General features: G+C 45.4%; 1 protein-coding gene across 8 annotated transcripts in view; it reads left to right on the top strand.

The window, feature by feature from the left end:
* ahi1 (Abelson helper integration site 1) overlaps positions 1-19,963 on the top strand; it is a 375,133-nt gene that overhangs the window by 299,579 nt on the left and 55,591 nt on the right. For all 8 annotated transcript variants that reach the window (XR_005460937.1, XM_038799412.1, XM_038799411.1 and 5 more), the window contains one exon: positions 2,570-2,628. Coding sequence is in view for 7 of the 8 variants with exons in the window: in XM_038799412.1 (XP_038655340.1) it covers positions 2,570-2,628 (59 nt within the window). In the remaining variant the exon portion in view is untranslated. Of the gene's footprint in view, positions 1-2,569; positions 2,629-19,963 lie in introns of those variants that run through there.

Here is a 19,963-nt window from a genome sequence, read left to right as displayed (position 1 = left end):
GTCTGCACTGACACTTGAAAACCATCTGACCTACCTAGCTGGCTTTGAAAGCAGACCAAGGTAGACCAGCAGCACGGTTCAATTCCCGTACCAGCCTCCCCGAACAGGCGCCGGAATGTGGCGACTTGGGGCTTTTCACAGTAAATTTCATTTGAAGCCTACTTGTGACAATAAGCAATTTTATTTTATTTTTTTTTATTTTAATTCCATTCACCGGCCCTTGTCCATAGCCTTGAATGTCATGACATGCAAAATGCTCCTCCAGGTACTTTTTAAAAGATGTGAGACAACCTCTTCCACATAGTGCATTCCAGATCGTCACCACCCTCTGGGTAACAACATTTTTCCTCCACTCCGCCTTAAACCCCCGGCCCCTCACCTTAAAATTGTGTCGCCTCATGACTAACCTTTCATCTAGGGGAAACAACTGCTCCATATCCACCCTGTCCATGCCCCTCATAATCTTGTACACCTCGATCACGTGGCCCCTTAGTTTTCGCTACTCCAACAAAAACAACAAAAGCCTATCCAACCTCTCTTTAAATGTTCATCCCAGGCAACATCCTGGTGAATCTCCTCTGCACCCCTCCAGTGCAATCACATCCTTCCTATAATGTGACGACCAGAATTCCACACAATACTCTTGCTGTGACCTCACAAGTTCTATACAACTCCATCATGACCTCCCTGCTTTTGTAACCTATGCTTTGATTGATAAAGGCAGTGTCCTATATGTCTTTTTCACCACCTTACTAACCTGCCCTTCTGCCTTCAAAGATCTGTGGATGCACACGCCAAGGTCTCTTTATTCCTCAAAACTTCCTGGTATTATACAGTTCATTGAATACTTCCTTGTCAAAATACTCCTTCCAAAGTGTATCACCTCTCATTTTCAGTGTCAAATCCCATCTGCCACTGATCTAGCCATTTGACCATCCCATCTACATCTTCCTGCAACCCAAGCTACTCAACCGCACTACTAACCACCAGGCCAATCTTTATGTCATCCGCAAACTTACTGATCCTACCCCCCACATAGTCATCTATGTGTTTGATATAAATGGCAAATAATAGGGGAACTAGCACAGATCTCTGTGGTACGTCACTGGTCACTGTCATCCAGTCATTAAAGCAGCCATCTGTCTCCTACACCTAAGCCAATTTTGAATCTATCTTATCAAATTATCCTGAATCCCATGTGCATTTGGCTTCTTTATAAGTCTCCTATGTGGTACCTTGTCAAAGGCTTTGCCGAAATCCATATAAAATACATCAACTGCACTATCCTCATCAACACACTTGTTGGGCATGACCTTCTGCGACAAAGTCATGCTCACTAACCCTGATCAAGCCTTGTCTCTCCAAGTGGTGATAGAGTCTCCTTCAGTGCTGGCAGCTGCATTTAATATTTTTAAGGCTGAGTTAGATTCTTGATTGACAAAGAGGTCAAAGGGTACGTTTTATAGGGTACAGACAGGAAAGGCCACAATCTGATCATCCAAGGTCTTATCAAATAACGGAGCAGGCCAAATGGCCTAATCTTTTAATTTGTATGTATCTATGAATTCCCCCCTTGGGAATGGCATTCTTTTTCTTTGCTCTTTTATGTTATTTTATGTTATTTGTTTTCTATACGATATGCAGTAGATGGGCAACCAGGAAAATTGTTCTGGCAACTCTGCCAGTCTGTTTTTAAGCTTACTACAAAGAGTGGTAAAAATGACAGAGTTGACTCCAATTGATCCCCCAACATCATCTTCTCCCCCCCACCCCCCCAAAACTTCTGACCATTCTGTCTCTGCAGTTCTTTACCTCTTACCTGACCTCCACCTGTACCCCCTGCCCTTCTTCAAAACAGCTGAGGTGCCTATAGGCAGGAACTGGATAAGTGGAAATTGCAGGTGCAATTCTGTGTTCTTCCATTCCATTATGTCAGGAGCACTGACGATAAATGCTGCCAATGTTAATCAGTTATTGTGCATCAACTAGGCTATGAACTGGTTGCACTGAGGCTTTCTGTTTATAATTTTGTTTGAAAAAATAAGCTCTTTCATCATTATAGATTTTATCTAATCTGATTGGATTTTGCCCAACATCCCATCATAAAATAAGCAAGAGTTTTGAGAGTTAACAATCAGGCTGATCAAAAATTCAGATTATCTGATTAACTCTTCCATTGACGAGAAGTTTGCCTCTAATTTGTGCATTTTACATTTTCTTCAAGTTCTGGTAAAAACACTTTTAGTGTTCTCAAATGTGTGGTGAGAAAAATGCTTTATGTGCTAAAATTCTGATTAGCATAGTTATTTCAAAAACCACTTCAGGTATTGCTGCAACACTGAACTAGGTTATGGAAAAGCATCTGGTGCATTTAATTTCTTGCTGCTCTGACCCAAAGTGCAACATCTCTGGATTCAAGAGTATGATCCAAGTGTTCTTCTACTAAAGGATTGATTGATTTTTGACTATATTGAAAGTCTGTTTAATTAACAGGGAAAAGAATGATGAAACACAGAAGTTTATTCTTCTCACCAAAATGCATGACTGTTTTCAATCTTTCCTTTGTTAGGTGGATTCAGTCCTGTAGGACATCGTATTAGCAGACCTCCATCAGTCAAGCTAGAGAAGGTATGAACTATAATTCTGTTAATTTCCAAATTTGCCACTGAGTAATCTCATAATTTCATCTCACAGCATCATGGAATGGTTACAGCTCAGAAACAGACTTCCATCCATCTTCTAGGTCTCTGATTTTTTTCTCTTGAGGTGTTTTCCAATTCATCTTGAGAGGGCTAGAATACAAGAGCAGAGATTTACTTCTGAGGCAATAAAAGGCTCTGGTCAGACCCCATTTGGAGTATAGTGAGCAGTTTTGGGCCCCGTATCTAAGGAAGGATGTGCTGGCCTTGGAAAGGGTCCAGAGGAGGTTCACAAGAATGGTCCCTGAAATGAAGTTTGTCGTATGAGGAACGATTGAGGACTCTGAGTCTGTACTCGTTGGAGTTTGGAAGGATGAGGAGGGATCTTATTGAAACTTACAGGATACTGCATGGCCTGGCAAGAGTGGGCGTGGAGAGGATGTTTCCACTTGTATGTAAAACTAGAACCAGAGGACACCATCCCAGACTAAAGGGATGATCCTTTGAAGCAGAGATGAGGAGGAATTTCTTCAGCCAGAGGGTGGTGAATCTGTGGAACTCTGCCACAGAAAGCTGTGGAGGCCAATTCACTGAGTGTCTTTAAAACAGAGATAGGTAGGCTCTTGATTGATAAGGGGATCAGGGGTTATGGGGAGAAGGCAGGAGAATGGGGATGAGAAGAGTATCAGCCATGATTGAATGGCGGAGCAGATTCGATTGGCCGAGTGGCCTAATTCTGCTCCTATATCTTATGGTCTTTCTGAAAGTCACAATGGAATCTGCTTCCACCATCCTCAGACAATGCTTTCCAGATCCTAAGCCCTCGTTTTGCTTCAGGTTCTTCTGTCAGTCACCAATCAATGCCCTCTAGTTCTCAACCCTTCCACCAATGAGAACAGTTGCTCCCAAGGTACTCTGCGGACCCCATCATGATTTTGAATTCCTCTATCAAATTTCCTTTTAAGAACAACCCCAACTTCTCCAATTTGCCCATGTAACTGAAGACTGTCATCCCTGAACCGTGAAATCCTGTACCTTATTTCTTTAAATTGTGGTAGCCAAAATTCAGTTGAGCCAAACCTGTGTTTTGCAAAGGCTCATCAAAATTTACGTACTTTAATCCTTTTTATCAACTTTTAGCCTATTCAGTATCTCAACTACTTCCTGTTTCATTAGACTTTAGTAGTACCTCCCTTGATAAAGACAGATGTAAAGTATTCATTTGGTACCTCAACTCATGCCATAGATACCAATATGGACCACAACCTCTTGTGTTCACCTTCACCCCTCAGAGTGCGATGCATCCTTGAACCTGATACCAATCAAGCAACATACCATCCTGGAGTGACATCTTCAACCAGAGAAACATATTTCTCTTTCCCTAACTATAAAATCTTCTATGGTGGATGCTTTTGCAATCTTCCTCCTACCCCCTTGTACAGCTGAACCAATTCTGGTAGCATGGACTTGGTTCTGCTGCGTTCCTTAGCAGGCCTATCCAGCATTTTCGCCATGTGTGGTGTCGGGGGGAGGGGGGGCACATTTAAAACATTTTCTCACTCAATGGGCCAATGAGCAAATGTCAGAAAAATAAAGTTTGACATGGCCTTACATGAATTTAAGAAAGAGTTCTGAAAATAAACAACTTACTGAGCAGAAAAAATAATGAGTATTAAATAAAGATGAGTATGAGGCCATAAAAGGGTGAGATTGTGTGAGTTCAACTTACTCCCACAGTCAGGGTGCTCACTCACTCACCCTTACCTGCTGTGAGATGCATGGCAGTGTGAGTGGGTGAGGGTGAATGAGAACCCTGAGCCTCGGAGTGAGCCAGATTTATGGATACACGCTGTCCCAGCACACAACTTTTCATTATCCATTTGAGTTTATATTCCTTTTCTTTGTTCATTCAATCATGTGTCAAAACCGCAAGTGTTTAAACATGGGAACAGGGATTAATAGGTTTCTAGCTGTCAACCTTGACAACACAATAATTACATATTTTCATAGAATTTACAGTGCAGAAGGAGGCCATTCAGCCCATTGAGTCTGCACCGGCTCTTTGAAAGAGCACCCTACCCAACCCCACACATCCACCCTATCCCCATAACCCAGTAACCCCACCCAACACTAAGGGCAATTTAGCCTGGCCAATCCACCTAACCTGCACATCTTTGGACTGTGGGAGGAAACCGGAGCACCCGGAGGAAACCCACGCACACACTGGGAGAACGTGCAGACTCTGCACAGACAGTGAACCAAGCCGGGAATCGAACCTGGGACCCTGGAGCTGTGAAGCTATTGTGCTAACCACCATGTTACCGTGCTGTCGTGTGATTTAGATTAACATTCTGTATCTTGAATTCTTTATTTTTGATGGGGGCTATCAAGAAAAGGTGATGCACACCACTGAAATATGTAGTAAAAATCAAAGAAAATTAGTTTGTCAGCCTTATCTAGCGGCTATTGAGCAACATGGGTGGAAGACTGCAGCTGGGCTGCACAGATTGTTTGAATGATGATTATTGTGCAGTGTAAGATGAAAGAGAAAGGGCATTGAAAATATATAGGAGGCAGCAGATTTCATTGCTTTTTGGGGAGTTTGAGGATGCACTGCTTTATAGAACATAGAACACTACAGCGCAGTACGGGCCCTTCGGCCCTCGATGTTGCGCCGACCTGTGAAACCATCTGAAGCCTATCTGACCTACACTATTCCATTTTCATCCATATGTCTATCCAGTGACCACTTAAATACCCTTAAAGTTGGCGAGTCTACTACTATTGCAGGCAGGGCGTTCCACACCCCTACTACTCTGAGTAAAGAAACTGCCTCTGACATCTGTCCTATATCTCTCACCCCTCAATTTAAAGCTATGTCCCCTCGTGTTGGTCATCACCATCCGAGGAAAAAGACTCTCACTGTCCACCCTATCTAACCCTCTGACTATCTTATATGTCTCTATTAAGTCACCTCTCAGCCTTCTCCTCTCTAACGAAAACAACCTCAATTCCCTGAGCCTTTCCTCGTAAGACCTTCCCTCCATACCAGGCAACATCCTAGTAAATCTCCTCTGAACCCTTTCCAAAGCTTCCACATCCTTCCTATAATGTGGTGACCAGAACTGCACGCAGTACTCCAGGTGTGGCCGCACCAGAGTTATGTACAGCTGCAGCATGACCTTGTGGTTCCGAAACTCAATCCCCCTGCTTATAAAGGCTAGCACACCATATGCCTTCTTAACAGCCCTATTAACCTGGGTGGCAACTTTCAGGGATTTATGTACCTGGATGCCGAGATCTCTCTGTTCATCTACACTACCAAGAATCTTGCCATTAGCCCAGTACTCTGCATTCCTGTTACTCCTTCCAAAGTGAACCACCTCACACTTTTCCGCATTAAACTCCATCTGCCACCTCTCAGCCCAGCTCTGCAGCTTATCTATGTCCCTCTGTATCCTATAACATCCTTCAGCACTATCCACAACTCCACCGACCTTCGTGTCATCTGCAAATTTACTAACCCATCCTTCTACACCCTCTTCCAGGTCATTTATAAAAATGACAAACAGCAGTGGCCCCAAAACAGATCCTTGCGGTACACCACTAGTAACTGAACTCCAGGATGAACATTTGCCATCAACCACCACCCTCTGTCTTCTTTCAGCTAGCCAATTACTGATCCAAACCGCTAAATCACCTTCAATTCCATACTTCCTTATTTTCTGCAATAGCCTACCGTGGGGAACCTTATCAAACGCCTTACTGAAATCCATATACACCACATCAACAGCTTTACCCTGATCCACCTGTTTGGTCACCTTCTCAAAAAACTCAATAAGGTTTGTGAGACATGACCTACCCTTCACAAAACCGTGTTGAGTATCGCTAATCAACTTGTTCTTTTCAAGATGATTATAAACCCTATCTCTTATAACCTTTTCCAACATTTTACCCACAACCGAAGTAAGGCTCACAGGTCTATAATTACTAGGGTTGTCTCTACTCCCCTTCTTGAACAAGGGGACAACATTTGCTATCCTCCAGTCTTCCGGCACTATTCCTGTCGACAAAGACGACATAAAGATCAAGGACAAAGGCTCAGCAATCTCCTCCCTGGCTTCCCAGAGAATCCTAGGATAAATCCCATCTGGCCCAGGGGACTTATCTATTTTGACATTTTCTAAAATTGCTAACACCTCCTCCTTTTGAACCTCAATTCCATCTAGCCTGGTCGACTGAACCTGAGTGTTCTCCTCGACAACATTGTCTTTCTCCAGTGTAAACACTGACGAAAAATATCCATTTAATGCTTCCCCTATCTCCTCTGATTCCACACACAACTTTCCACTACTATCCTTGATTGGCCCTAATCTTACTCGAGTCATTCTTTTGTTCCTGACATGCAACAGACATGATACTGCCATATAGGGGATAACGTTAGGACCACAAATACAAGGTGATGCATAAATCAAATTTAATTACTATTAAATGCGATATTTTAGATTTTTACTGATTCCGCATGGATTGATTTCTACTGTGTTGTTTTAAAAAAAACTAAATATGTGGCTTTATTTGATATATTATTTAAACATCAGCCCTTTGAACACCAGCCCTCTAAACATCAGCCCTTGCAGCAAGGGTGGAATGCAAGATGGTGTAATTGGAGGTGGACATTTGGATTTGAATTTTTCTTCCTAAAACTGTCTGATTTCGGTGTTTTTGAAGCATTAGTTTTTTTTCTGTTAATGGGACATAAGCACAGCATTTATTACCCACCCATAATTGTCCTTGGGAAGGTTGTGGTGAGTCGCTGTAGTCCTTGTGCACCCACAGTGCTGTTAGTGAGGGAGTTCCAGGATTTTCGCCCAACAACAATGAAGAAACAGCAATATGTTTCAAAGTCAGGATGGTATGTGTCATGGAGGGGACGGGAAGGTGATGATGCCTTCTAGATGTCCGAGCTTGTAGGTTTGGGAGGCGCTGTGAAAGAAGCCTTGGAGAGTTGCTGCAATATTATCTTGTAGATGGTACATACTGCTGCAACTGTGCACTGATGGTGGAAGGAGTGCATGTTTAAAGTGGTTGTTAGGTGCTAATTGAGCATACTGCTTTGCCCTGGATAGTGGCAACCTCTTGTATGATCCAGCAAAGTGCAAAATACGCCATGCAATCTCTGACTTGAGCCTTGTAGGTGTCAGGCAGACTTTGGGGAAGTAAGCGGGTGAATTATTCCCCATTGAATTTGCTACCTCTACTCTGCTCTGATAGCCACAGTATTTACATTTTTTTAAACTAAAATGGGAGTGTTATAGCTAAAACTTGTTGACCAGAATTTTACACAGATTTGTGTGGCTAAAATCTCTGTGATATTCCCCCATTTTGAAGATAATTTTTGTCTGGATGTAGATTTTTGTAGTTTGTTGTTCCAGAGCATCTCTGAGCCTTTTCGTGCCATTTAAAATAGTTATTGCAAAAAGATAACTTTTGCATTGGAGGAAAGGATTTCTCAATCTCCTTCTCTGCCTTTGTCTTGAAAGAGGAGGCTGTGGAAATGGGAGAAGCTTTGATTGCAACAACTTAGAATGAAGTAGCACAGAAAATACTTATTTCCAACACATTGATAACAAATCTCCAGGGCTTACTGTCTCAGAAGGAATTGGAGTAATTTTCTTGTTGGGGCCACAGAAAGCTATCTTCATTGATGATATGTTGAAGGCTGCGAAGATGATGTCGTAGTTTCTCCGCCCCTCACGATAACCTCACTATGCTCCACTTCTCCAGCTTTCACCCGAAACACATTAAAGAAGCCATCCCCTATGGACAAGACCTCCGTATACACAGGATCTGCTCAGACGAGGAGGAGCGTAACAGACACCTACAGATGCTGAAAGATGCCCTCGTACGAACGGGATATGGCGCTCGACTCATCGATCGACAGTTCCAACGCGCCACAGCAAAAAACCGCACCGACCTCCTCAGAAGACAAACACGGGACACAACTGACAGAGTACCCTTCGTCGTCCAGTACTTTCCTGGGGCGGAGAAACTACCACATCTTCTTCGCAGCCTTCAACACATCATCAATGAAGATGAACATCTTGCCAAAGTCATCCCCACACCCCCACTACTTGCCTACAAACAACCGCGCAACCTCAAACAAACCATTGTTTGCACCAAATTACCCAGCCTTCAGAACAGCGACCACGACACCACACAACCCTGTCAGGGCAATCTCTGCAAGACATGCCAGATCATCGACATGGATACCACCATTACACGTGGAAACACCACCCACCAGGTACGCGGCACACACTCGTGCGACTCGACCAATGTAGTCTACCTCATAAGCTGCAGGAAAGGATGTCCCGAAGCGTGGCACATTGGCGAGACCATGCAGACACTGCGACAACGAATGAACAGGCATCGTGTGACAATCGCCAGGCAGGCATGTTCCCTTCCAGTCGGGGAACACTTCAGCAGTCAAGGGCATTCAGCCTCTGATCTCTGGGTAAGCGTTCTCCAAGGCGGTCTTCAGGACACGCGACAACGCAAAAACTTACAGCTAAGTTCCGCACGCATGAGTGCGGCCTCAACCGAGATCTTGGATTCATGTCGCATTACATTCACCCCCCACCATCTGGCCTGGACTTGCAAAATCCTACCAACTGTCCTGGCTTGAGACAATTCACACCTCTTTAACCTGGGGTTACCCCTATCTCTGGATCTGTAATGATTTGATTACCCGCAAATGCTCGCATTCCGAGCATTGTCTGGCATCTCTGACTTTGTCATTATAAATGTTTCTTGACACAGTGGCCTAGTGGTTAGCAGAACCGCCTCACAGCGCTGAGGTACCAGGTTCGATCCCGACTCTGGGTCACTGTCCGTGTGGAGTTTGCACATTCTCCCCGTGTCTGCGTGGGTTTCGCCCCCACAACCCAAAAAAATGTGCAGAGTAGGTGGATTGGCCACGCTAAATTGCCCCTTAATTGGAAAAAATAATTGGGTAATCTAAATTTTAAAATAAATAAATAAATAAATAAATGTTTCTTGAACATACCTCTCCATTCACCTGAGGAAGGAGCAGTGCTCCGAAAGCTAGTGTTTGAAACAAACCTGTTGGACTTCAACCTGGTGTTGTAAGACTTACTGTGCTCACCCCAGTCCAACGCCGGCATTGCCACAAAATGAATATCAATGCAGCCTCCTAGTTTCCTTTCTCTAACGGAAAAGAAGAGCTCCTTAATCTGTTGCATACAGCATATGGAATGAGTTTAAATGCTTGCTATTAACAGTTTATGAAGATAATCTCAGCGCCCCTATCTCCACGTGGTTCTGCAACGACCTGCGCAGGCTTTGAGTGCGGCGCCAAAGGAAGTTCGTGAGGAATACTCTCCATTGGGTCTGGTCTCTGCGGCTGTAGAAGTGATCTCCGGGGGCACGAATCTTTGGAGGAAACGGTCTTCTGGACCGAACATGGTCTAGATGCTTGTGCTGGAGACGACCCTGGGATTGCACCTGGTATGGGATAGGGCCCGTTCAGCGAAAGATAACGCCAGGGACCCACTGGGCACCACCAGCAAAATTTTGAATGAACACTGGGTCATCGGGCGCAAACTGCCGAATCGGCCGATGCCAACAAAGGCCACGTCCCTGCCGTTCTTGAGTGCGGCGTACAAAGTCTTGGCCCATTAGGAGTTCCGCAGGAGCTACCCCAGTCAAAAGAGCCGGCGAAATCCGCATACAAGTGCACCCTCGACCACCCTGGCCAATCCCAGTGATGTAGGGGCGCGGCCGGCAGAAGCTTCTGATGCTCCTGGCAAATGGAGCAGTTTTGGGCCACCTTCTCAATGTCGGTGTCGAGGCCTGGCCACCAGACATAACTCCCGGTCAACATTTTCATTTTGGTCACACCCAGATGCCCATTGTGCAAGTCCCTTAGGATCAGCTCCTGTCCTTTTTCCAGGACAATCACGCGCGTGCCCTACAAGAGGATACCGTCTTAACATAGAACATAGAACAGTACAGCACAGAACAGGCCCTTCGGCCCTCGATGTTTCCATGCTAAACTCTGACAGCTTAGAGGAAAATGCCCGCAACTTGCCTGAGAACTGTCTATGTTGCCCACCATACAGGACTATGTGCCGAACCTTTGACAGGATTGGCTCTGTCTGGGTCCACTCACTGATCTGTGATGCCGTGACAGGCAAGGAATCCATAATATTTAGGGTTGCAACCACTTCATTGGTCGTGGGGGTCGACATGGGGCCGGTCGACAAAGCCAATCGGCTCAATGGTTCGGCCTTTGCTATCTGGGTCCCTGGTTTATGCTCCAGAGAATACTCGTAAGCAGCGAGCAACAAAGCCCAGCACTTTGGAAGCGTTTCACCGCAAAGACCACCTTCAGGCCGTCCTTCTCGATCTACACGTACTTCTTTTCCCCTGCAGTCAATGTGCGGGAGGCAGAAGCTATCGGCCACTCGGCCCCGTTCTCCATCTTGTGGGACAGGATGGCCCCAATACTATACGGGGATGCATCACACGTGACGAACAAAGTCTTTCCAGGATCATAGTGGGTTAGTAACCCAGACGACGACAATAGCTGTTTTACCCGCCGGAAAGCGGTTTCTTGCGGCTGACCCCAAACCCAGGTGTGATTCTTCTTTAGCAGAAGGTGCAACTGGGCCAGCGTACTTGCCAGATTGGGGAGGAACTTCCCGTAATAGTTTACGAAGCCGAGAAAAGAGCGAAGATGCAAAATGTCAGTCGGGGCGAGGGCCTGTTGAATTGCGCACCGTCTTTGCGACGGGGTGCAAACCTTCGCGGTCCACCCGATAACCCAGGTAGTAGACTACTTCCTTCGCCTGAAAGACGCATTTTGTACGATGTAAACGGACTCCAGCCTCTGAAAAGCGTCTAAGTACAGCCTCCAAATTTTCCAAATGTTCCTGCTCCGATGTCCCTGCAATTAAAACGTCATCTAAGTCGACAGCAACACGCGGTAAACCTCTCAAGGTCCCTCCATGACGCGTTGAAAGATAGCGCAGGCAGAGGATACCCCAAAGGGCAAACGTGTATATTCATACAGTTCCCGGTGTGTATTAATAGTTACATATGGCCGGGAGGCAGGGTCCAGCTCCAACTGTAGGTCGGCGTGACTCATATCTAATTTCGGGAAAGACAGTCCACCTGCAAGCTTTGCGTAGAGATCCTCTACGCGAGGCATTGGATATTGGTCGAGCCGGGAAGCCGTATTCACTAAGTTTATAGTCGCACAAGTGAACTGTGGCATCTGGCTTCATTACAGGTACAATTAGCACTGTCCAGTTAACGAAACGGACGGGCCTGATAATACCCAAGGACTCCAAACGAGTGTTCTCCCCTTCTACCTTCTCGAGCAAGGCGTAAGGCACAGGGTGCGCCCAGAAATAGTGCGGCGTGGCTCCGGTTCGACTTGGATACGGGCTACGGCCCCTTTTATTTTCCCCAAACTGGACTGGAATACATCTGGGAACCATCCTAGTACCTCCGTCAACCCTCCAGAAACTGTTTGGACGAAGTGCTGCCAATGCAGTCGCAAATGGTGCAACCAGTCCCAACCCAACAGGCTGGGCCCGTGGCCGCGCACCATGATAAGTGGGAAACGCCCTCCTGGCGTCCATAAACAACAGGGGTCATCGTAGTTCCTATAATGTCCAATGGTTCCCCCATGTAGGTGGCCAACTTGGCCTGTGTGTCGGTTAATGTAAGAGTCTATATACCCTGCTTGATGTGGTCGAACGTCCTCTGGGCTATCACGGAGACCGCTGCGTCAGTGTCCAAATCCATCTCGAGCAGGTGACCATTGACTCGTACTGTCACCTTAATGGGGGCCACACAGGGAGCTACAACACAATGCAGCTGCAGGCAGTTGTCCTCCGTCTCCACGTCGTAGGGAATAGTCGTCGCAGGTTCATCCAAATGGAAGGTACGGCCCTCGGTTGGCCCCAGTTTCTGTCGGAACGACGGTGCCGCTGGCGCCCCCAGAAACGGCGTAAGCGACGAGGTCGATGCCCACAAGTCCAACACTGACATAGCTCCTCATCTATCGGTTCTGGAGAAGGCTCCCTTCGGGGAGGAACGTCCAGCAGCAACTGGCGTCGATCCGGACGTCGCCTTGCCCAAGGTACCGCAGGGGTGCGGGGAGATGCTTTTGGACAGAAGGGGTTGCGCCCCAAGGCGTGCACCTCCATTCCCTGTAGCTCCTGCACTCCTCGTTCTGCACACTCTCAGGACAATACTATTTGAATGGCCTGTTGAAAAGTGAATGTTGGCTCGGCTAACAACTTTCTCTGGGTGGCCGCTTTGTTAATACCGCAAACCAAACGTTTGTGTAACATTTCTGACAAGGTCTCACCATAGTCACAGTACTCCGTAATCTTGCGTTGCCTGGATAGAAACTCTGCAAGGGATTCTCCTGGGATCCTCTCAGCGGTATTAATCCGGTAACGCTGGACTATATTGTATGGAGTTGGGTTAAAATGTCGCCCCACTAAGGTCACAAGTTCATCAAACATCTTGGTGTCCGCCGCAGCTGGGAACGTAAGGGACCTATTCACCCCAAATGTATGCAGGCCACAGGCGGTGAGCAAACTGACCACCTGCCACTCGTTTTCGGTGATTTTCTTTGCCCGGAAATAGTAACGCATCTGTTGTGCGTACTGGTTCCAACTTTTCAGTGCAGCATCAAAGACATCCAAATGTCCATACAGAGGCATGGTGTAACAGAAAGAAAACTTCTAACCTGTATCCAACAAAAGTCCAGGAGGTGGCTTCAGCAGCGTAGACAGCTATCCACTTTACCCTCGTCACCAGTTTTGTGAGGGCCACGAAGAATCCAGCATGAGTTTGTAGAACAGAAAGAAATAACATTTATTTACAATTACATATATATATACACAACAGTACTCTCTTGCTGCTCATTCCTCTCTAGCTGGTTCCATACTGGCCAGGGATTCTGCTAATGATTTCTCTGCCTCCCTCATTGGGGAAGTTCATACTCCCTAAGGATTGTGGGATTGCCATTAGTCCCAAGCCAGTGGTAAGCAGGCAGGTTATAACGGGGACCACATGGTTGTTGATGCTTTTAGCTTTCTTTCTTTGGTCTGTTGGTGGGTAGATGACTGGGAAGCTATAAGCCAACAAATCAACTGTAGCAGTGCCATTAGGCAGAACGTGTTCTTGGAAAAACAAATTTGGCAACTGCAACTACCTTTCTCACTAGCTGCTGCTGACAACCTGGGTTGCAGGAGCATTGTTAAGTCCAAGTTTCATAAGTAAAAATATTTTTGCACATTGGATATATCGCTCTGGGTTTTCCACTAGCATTGGGCACAGAAAGTGCCTGTGTCTTTACAGCTAATACCATGCAAATTGAGCAGTGATGACAATGATTTCCTATATCAGTTTCTCTGTATTGCACACCTGTTGGTTGCTGACTGGAAGCATTGTTATATAGCGCACTCTTGAGACAGAATCATCAAGGGTGGCAGTGACTTAATTTGTCACAATAGTATTGGAAAGAGATTAGATAGCATTGGAGTATTCTAAATGAAAGCATTGATTAAATTAGTTGAGGCATTCCCTATTTGGGACCTTCTCTGGAGACTCATCTTTCTTTGTTATAATGGAAGAGATTAACAAGGAGCATCAGGTGGAGGACAGATAGAGCTCAAATTGTACTGTTTCCCCCGCTCCCCCCACACCCGTCAGGCTGAAATATCCAAAATATATGAACAACAGACCTTAATGGACCTGCTTTCACCATTGCCGGAGCTGTGTGTTCAGAGGCTGGAATTTCACAGGAGAGGAGTCGGCCATTCGATCCCCTCGAACCTGTTACGCTATTAGATAAGACTAACTGTGCTTCAACCCTTTTCCATGATCCTAATACCTGACAATGTATATTGATCTCAACATTGAAACTTTCAGTGGACACAGCATTCACCACATCTTGTATGAAATAAAGCATCCAGATATGACTCCTGAAGTCTGGCTTCAATTTAAAGGCACATTGTAAAGGAGTAAAGTAAGGTGGAGGCAGAGAGATTTAGGAGGGAATTCCAGAGCTTCGGCCTTAGCAACTGAAGCCATGGCCACCTGTGGTTTGAGCAGTTAATATTGGGGATGTGCAAGAGACCAGAACTGGCAGAGCACAGATGTCAGGGAAATATAGATCTGAAGATTATAGAGACAAGAATGGCTGAGACCACGGAGGGATTCAAAAATAAGACCGAGAATTTTAAAATTGAACTGTTGCTCAACCTGGAGCAAGCAGAGAGGTGATGGGTGAAGGTGACTTGGTGCAAGATAGGGTACAGAGTTTTGAGTCTATAGGGCTTGGAAGATGGGAGGCTGGCCAGTAGTGTGTTGGAATCATCAAGTTGCCCAGTGGGTCCCATCATGTGTCGACAGTCACCGTGAAGCTAGTGAAAGGGGAAGTTGGGACTCTGGATATGATGGATCTAATGTGAATTGGTGTTGTGCAGTAAATGAGGGATTTTCAAACTCAGGCTCATGACCCGCAGGTTTCGGGAGGGAGCCGCGACGTTCCCGATCGTGGGAGGAACGGCCAACTGCCGCGACCAGCCTTTAAAAATGCTGGCAGCAACAGACTTTTGAGATTGCCGGCCGGGACGGATGCGTGCGTGCCGGATCAAGCAGTGCACAGGCCCAGAGCCCAGCAGGGTGGACAGTCCGGACGTCAGCGTGCTGTCTAGGCCAGTTTGTTTCAGAAAACGATTGAGTCCTCCCACCAAAAGCGGCGGCAGAGAGCAGGTCACGCTCCCCATGCGCTGACGTCATGTTTTCTGGGCGCAAGAGAGATTCCTCCATTTTGCAGCTGCCAGCAGTGCCGGTGTGAACTCCTGGGCCTTTGCTGAACAACCCATGAAGAAGCTGGAAACAGGAACAAAGCAGCATAAAGCTGATTACTTGAGATGTGGGTTTATTAATTGTTCCACTGCAAATGAGAATTCAAAGTTCATGTGCAGGGAGGCACTGACAAATGAAAGTTTAAAACCCTCAAAAACTTCAAAGATATTTGAAGACTAAACATGACGAGTTCGAGGGCAAACCTCTTTTTTTTCAACGGATGCAGTAAATCATCAGCTGACGTCATTATCAGAAATGTAGCATTGAATAACAAAGCAAGTGACATCATGAGCAACAAGCAGGCTCATCTGTCACATTTAAGGTCAGTAAAAATTGTGAGGCGTAAAGGTCAGACGGCATGGGTCACAAAGGTCAACCAGTGTGGGTCGTAGAGGTCAGTCACCGTGGGTCACAAAGGTCGGCCGGCGTGGGTCACGAAAGTCGGCTGGTGTGAGATCCGAAGGATGGCTGGTTGGCAAAAATGGGTCCTGGGCAAAAAAGTTTGAAAGACACTGCAGTAAATTTGAAAAAATATTTTTAAAATAGGGAAATTTAATATCTTGTCAAATATCCTTATGCATTCCCACATGACAATTGCTTTAATGTATGCTTCGGATCACTTTTTAATTAAATAATGGACGTGTGCATCCCTGGCTAGGCAGCATTTGTTTCCTTATCCCTAATTGTCCTCAAACTGAGTGGCTTGCTAGGCAATTTCAGAGGGGAGCTAAAAGTCACCACATTGCTGTGGGTGTGAAGTGACATATAAGCCAGACCGAGTAAAGATACCAAATTTCCTTCCCTGAAGGACATTTGTGATTCTTTGGGAGGTAGGTAGCACTGGTAAGTTGCAAGATGGAGGGCCGCAGGAGTAACAAGTGGGAGACTTCCAAGTGGAGTTTTCACTTTCGCGTTCCCTTTCACCATCATCCATGTCCTTTGCCAGTGCCACATTACTCCTACCACTGCTGCAGCACAGCACGTTGATGATCAGTGATGCATGGCAGTAGTTAAGACCAGCCTGGACTCATTTGGCCACCCAAGTGGATACTCCATGACTGTTAGGCTGTCTCTTCATGCTCATTTATGAATTGTGAAGCACCAGGTGAAATCATAACTAACTAACTGGATCCACCAAACTGCAAGTATTTGCATTGGTGCCTGCTGATATGTCCTGTGACAATGCACCTTCAGAAAAAATGGGATCCTCCAAGGAATCATCCTCCTATGTCTCTGGCAAAACTCTCGAAGAGAAAAGAAAGTGATATCAATTATTCAAAACAAGCAAACTGTTGATACTGGCAATTACCATAATCAGTCTACTCATAATTCAGTAATTGGCAGAGTAAAATTAGCATGTGCATCAGAGATATTATTAATCCTTCACCAGGCATCTGCAAGTTCCCGGTCTCCCCATCCCCAGTTGAGAGGAATACAAGATGTGCCACTTACCACCATGGCCGACACCTACGCATCTGTAAATTTGTGGGGGTCACCTCCAGTTCTCTCCCTTGTGTTTAATGCTCCCTTCTCCTACAAGCGTAATTAAACGTATGTATGGGTTAGAGATGATCATGTCTTCACCTGACTGATGCATTTTAGGTGAATGATTGTGAGGTAGATGGATCACGTTGCATAAAATTTGGGTGAGTGACAGTGATGGAATCATGAGGTGGTGAAGAAACGCAATAGAGCGAGACGGATAGATGCTGCTGAAACTGAAGTAGGTATGAGGAGTGGCGCTTGATCAAACGGAGTGAAAGGGGTGGGGTTACACCACAGGATGTTGATGAACCAACAAATGTATTCACTTTCTCTGACAGAGTTAAGCGATTAAACCACTTCCTGCATAGTATTCTTTTGCTGCTCTTCTCAACCACCTCAAAGCATATTTTCTTGATGATTTCTTGACCGGTTTCTTTTTCCCTTGGCTGGGAAAAAGTATGCTCCTCATATGCTTGACTGCACTCAGGGAAGCAGCATTAACCTGGGTGCTGCCATTGCTCTCTATCCAACCTCAACACCCCATCACTCTTCCAGATTCAATTTCTGCATTGGCCCTTTAAATTGTGGATTTCAGGTTACATTGTGCAGGTGTGCATCATAACGCGTTGGACTACTTGGAGGCATGAAATGCAGGTGGGAAAATATCTTGTTTCAACCTGGACTTATGGCCTTTGCACACTCCCCAGATCAGAACCCAGCTTTACATAGTTTACCATTGCGTGATCGCTCTTACTGAAATCCCTCCTTTCTGTCTTTCCTCCATTTCCCGGACTTGTCTGAAGAATGGAATATTGAAAGCCCAATTGTGTCTAACTTCTGTCTAATGGCTCCTACACTGTACCCATGGATGGATAATTTGTTGCTGCAAATAGAAATAACTGAGTTCAATATGATACCCGTTGGAGAGATGCAATTGCAAGGTGACCAGGAATGAGACCCGAATATTTAAGGTATTAGATATTTCAAAAGGACAGGAAGAAAGGAAAAGAAGATGCTTTAGTTTAGTTAATAAAATATATCAGTCCAGAAAGATCAAGATTTGGGTGTCAATAAATAGAAAAGGAAAAAAGTCACCTGTGGGAGGAGTTTATAAACTCCCAAGCTGTAGCTACACAGTTGGACCAAACCTATGTCAAGAAATAATGAAGGGAGTTCAAGAAAGGTACTGCAATTATCGTGAGCAGCTTTAATCTTCACATCGAGTGGGAAAAGTCAAATTGGCAAAGGTGGCTTGGGGATGACTTCATTGACTGTATTTGGGAGAGTTTCTTGGAACTATAGGCTCTAGAAGCTACAGGGAAAAGGTTGTTTTGGACCTAGTCATGAGTAACGAAACAGGATTGATTAAAGACCTCATAGGGAAATATGATAACATTTCACATTCAGATTGAGAGTGAGGAGTATGAGTCTAAGACTCATGTATTGAATTTAATTAAAAACAATTATAAGGGTATAAAAACAGCATTGGTTAAAGTGTACTGGGTAAATAGGCTAATTAGGTAGAGAAACAGTGAGACATTTAAGGAGATATTTCAACAAAAATACATTCCATTGAGGAAGGAAGACACCACCAGAAAGATTTGTGAATGACTAAGAAAGTTAAGGATGGTATCAAATTGAAAAAAAAAGGCAAACAATACTGTAATAGATTATATGACATAGGAACAGAAGTAGGTCATTTGGCTCATCGTGTCTGCTCCACAATTCAAGGAGATCACAACTGATCTGAAATGATAATCCTCAACTACACTTTCTCACCTTATCCCCATAATCCTTGATTCTCTTACTGAGGAAAAATCTGTCTATCTCAGCCTTGAACACACTTAACGATCCAGCCTTTACAACCCTCTGCAGTAAAGGACTCCAGGGTTCTGGATGTCTCTGAGCGGGTACAAAGCATCCTAAAATGAGAGGGAAATCAGACAGAGGTCATTGTCCACATTGGTACAAATGACATAAGTAAAAAGAGTAGCGAGGTCCTGCAACGGCAATTTAGGGAGCTAGGTAGAAGATTAAAAAGCAAGACCTCGAGGGTAGTAATCTCAGGATTACTCCCCGTGTCATGTGCTAGCGAGGCTAGCAACAGGGATATAGTGCAGTTGAACACGTGGCTAAAGACCTGCTGCAGAATGGAGGGCTTCAGTTTTTTGGATCACTGGGAAGTCTTCCAGGGAAGACGGGGCCTGTACAAGAAGGACTGGTTACACCTAAATTGGAGGAGCACCAATATCCTGGCTGGGAGGTTTGCTAATATGGTTCTGGAGGGTTCAAACTAATTTGGCAGGGGGGTGGGAATCAGAACAGTAAACCAGCAAATATAGAGACTGGGGATGAGCATGGTACCCGGGTCAGGCTGGCTAAGAGGAAGGGTAGGCTGGGGTGGTCGAACTCAGTGGGACTGGAGGTCTGGAGTGGGACTGGAGGTCTGGAGTGTATCTGCTTCAATGTATGGAGTATAACAGGTAAGACAGATGAACTTAAAACCTTGATTCATGCGTGGAATGTGGATGTGGTTGCTGTAACGGAGACTTGGTTAAAAAAGGGACAGGACTGGCAGCTAAATATTCCAGGATATAGATGTTTGAGGCGAGACAAGGAGGAAGGTAAAAGAGGAGGGGAGAGTTGCAATACTGGTTAGGGAACATATTACAGCTGTACTGAGCGCAGACACCATGGAAGAATCAAGTAACAAGGCACTGTGGGTAGAGCTCGGAAACAGGAAGGGGGCAGTTACAATGATGGGGTGTACTACAGGCCTCCGAACAGCCCACGGAAAGTTGAGGAACAGATGTGTAAGCAGATTCTGGATAGATGTGGAAATAATAGGGTTGTTGTAGTGGGATACTTTAATTTTCCTCGTATTGACTGGAAATCCCTTAGGGCTAGGTTAGGAATTTGTTATG

The sequence above is a fragment of the Scyliorhinus canicula genome, chromosome 6, assembly GCF_902713615.1.
Source record: "Scyliorhinus canicula chromosome 6, sScyCan1.1, whole genome shotgun sequence".
Classification (NCBI taxonomy): Eukaryota; Metazoa; Chordata; class Chondrichthyes; order Carcharhiniformes; family Scyliorhinidae; genus Scyliorhinus; species Scyliorhinus canicula.
Note: the sequence above shows the minus strand (reverse complement) of the source record. Positions and strands in the feature narration are given on the sequence as shown.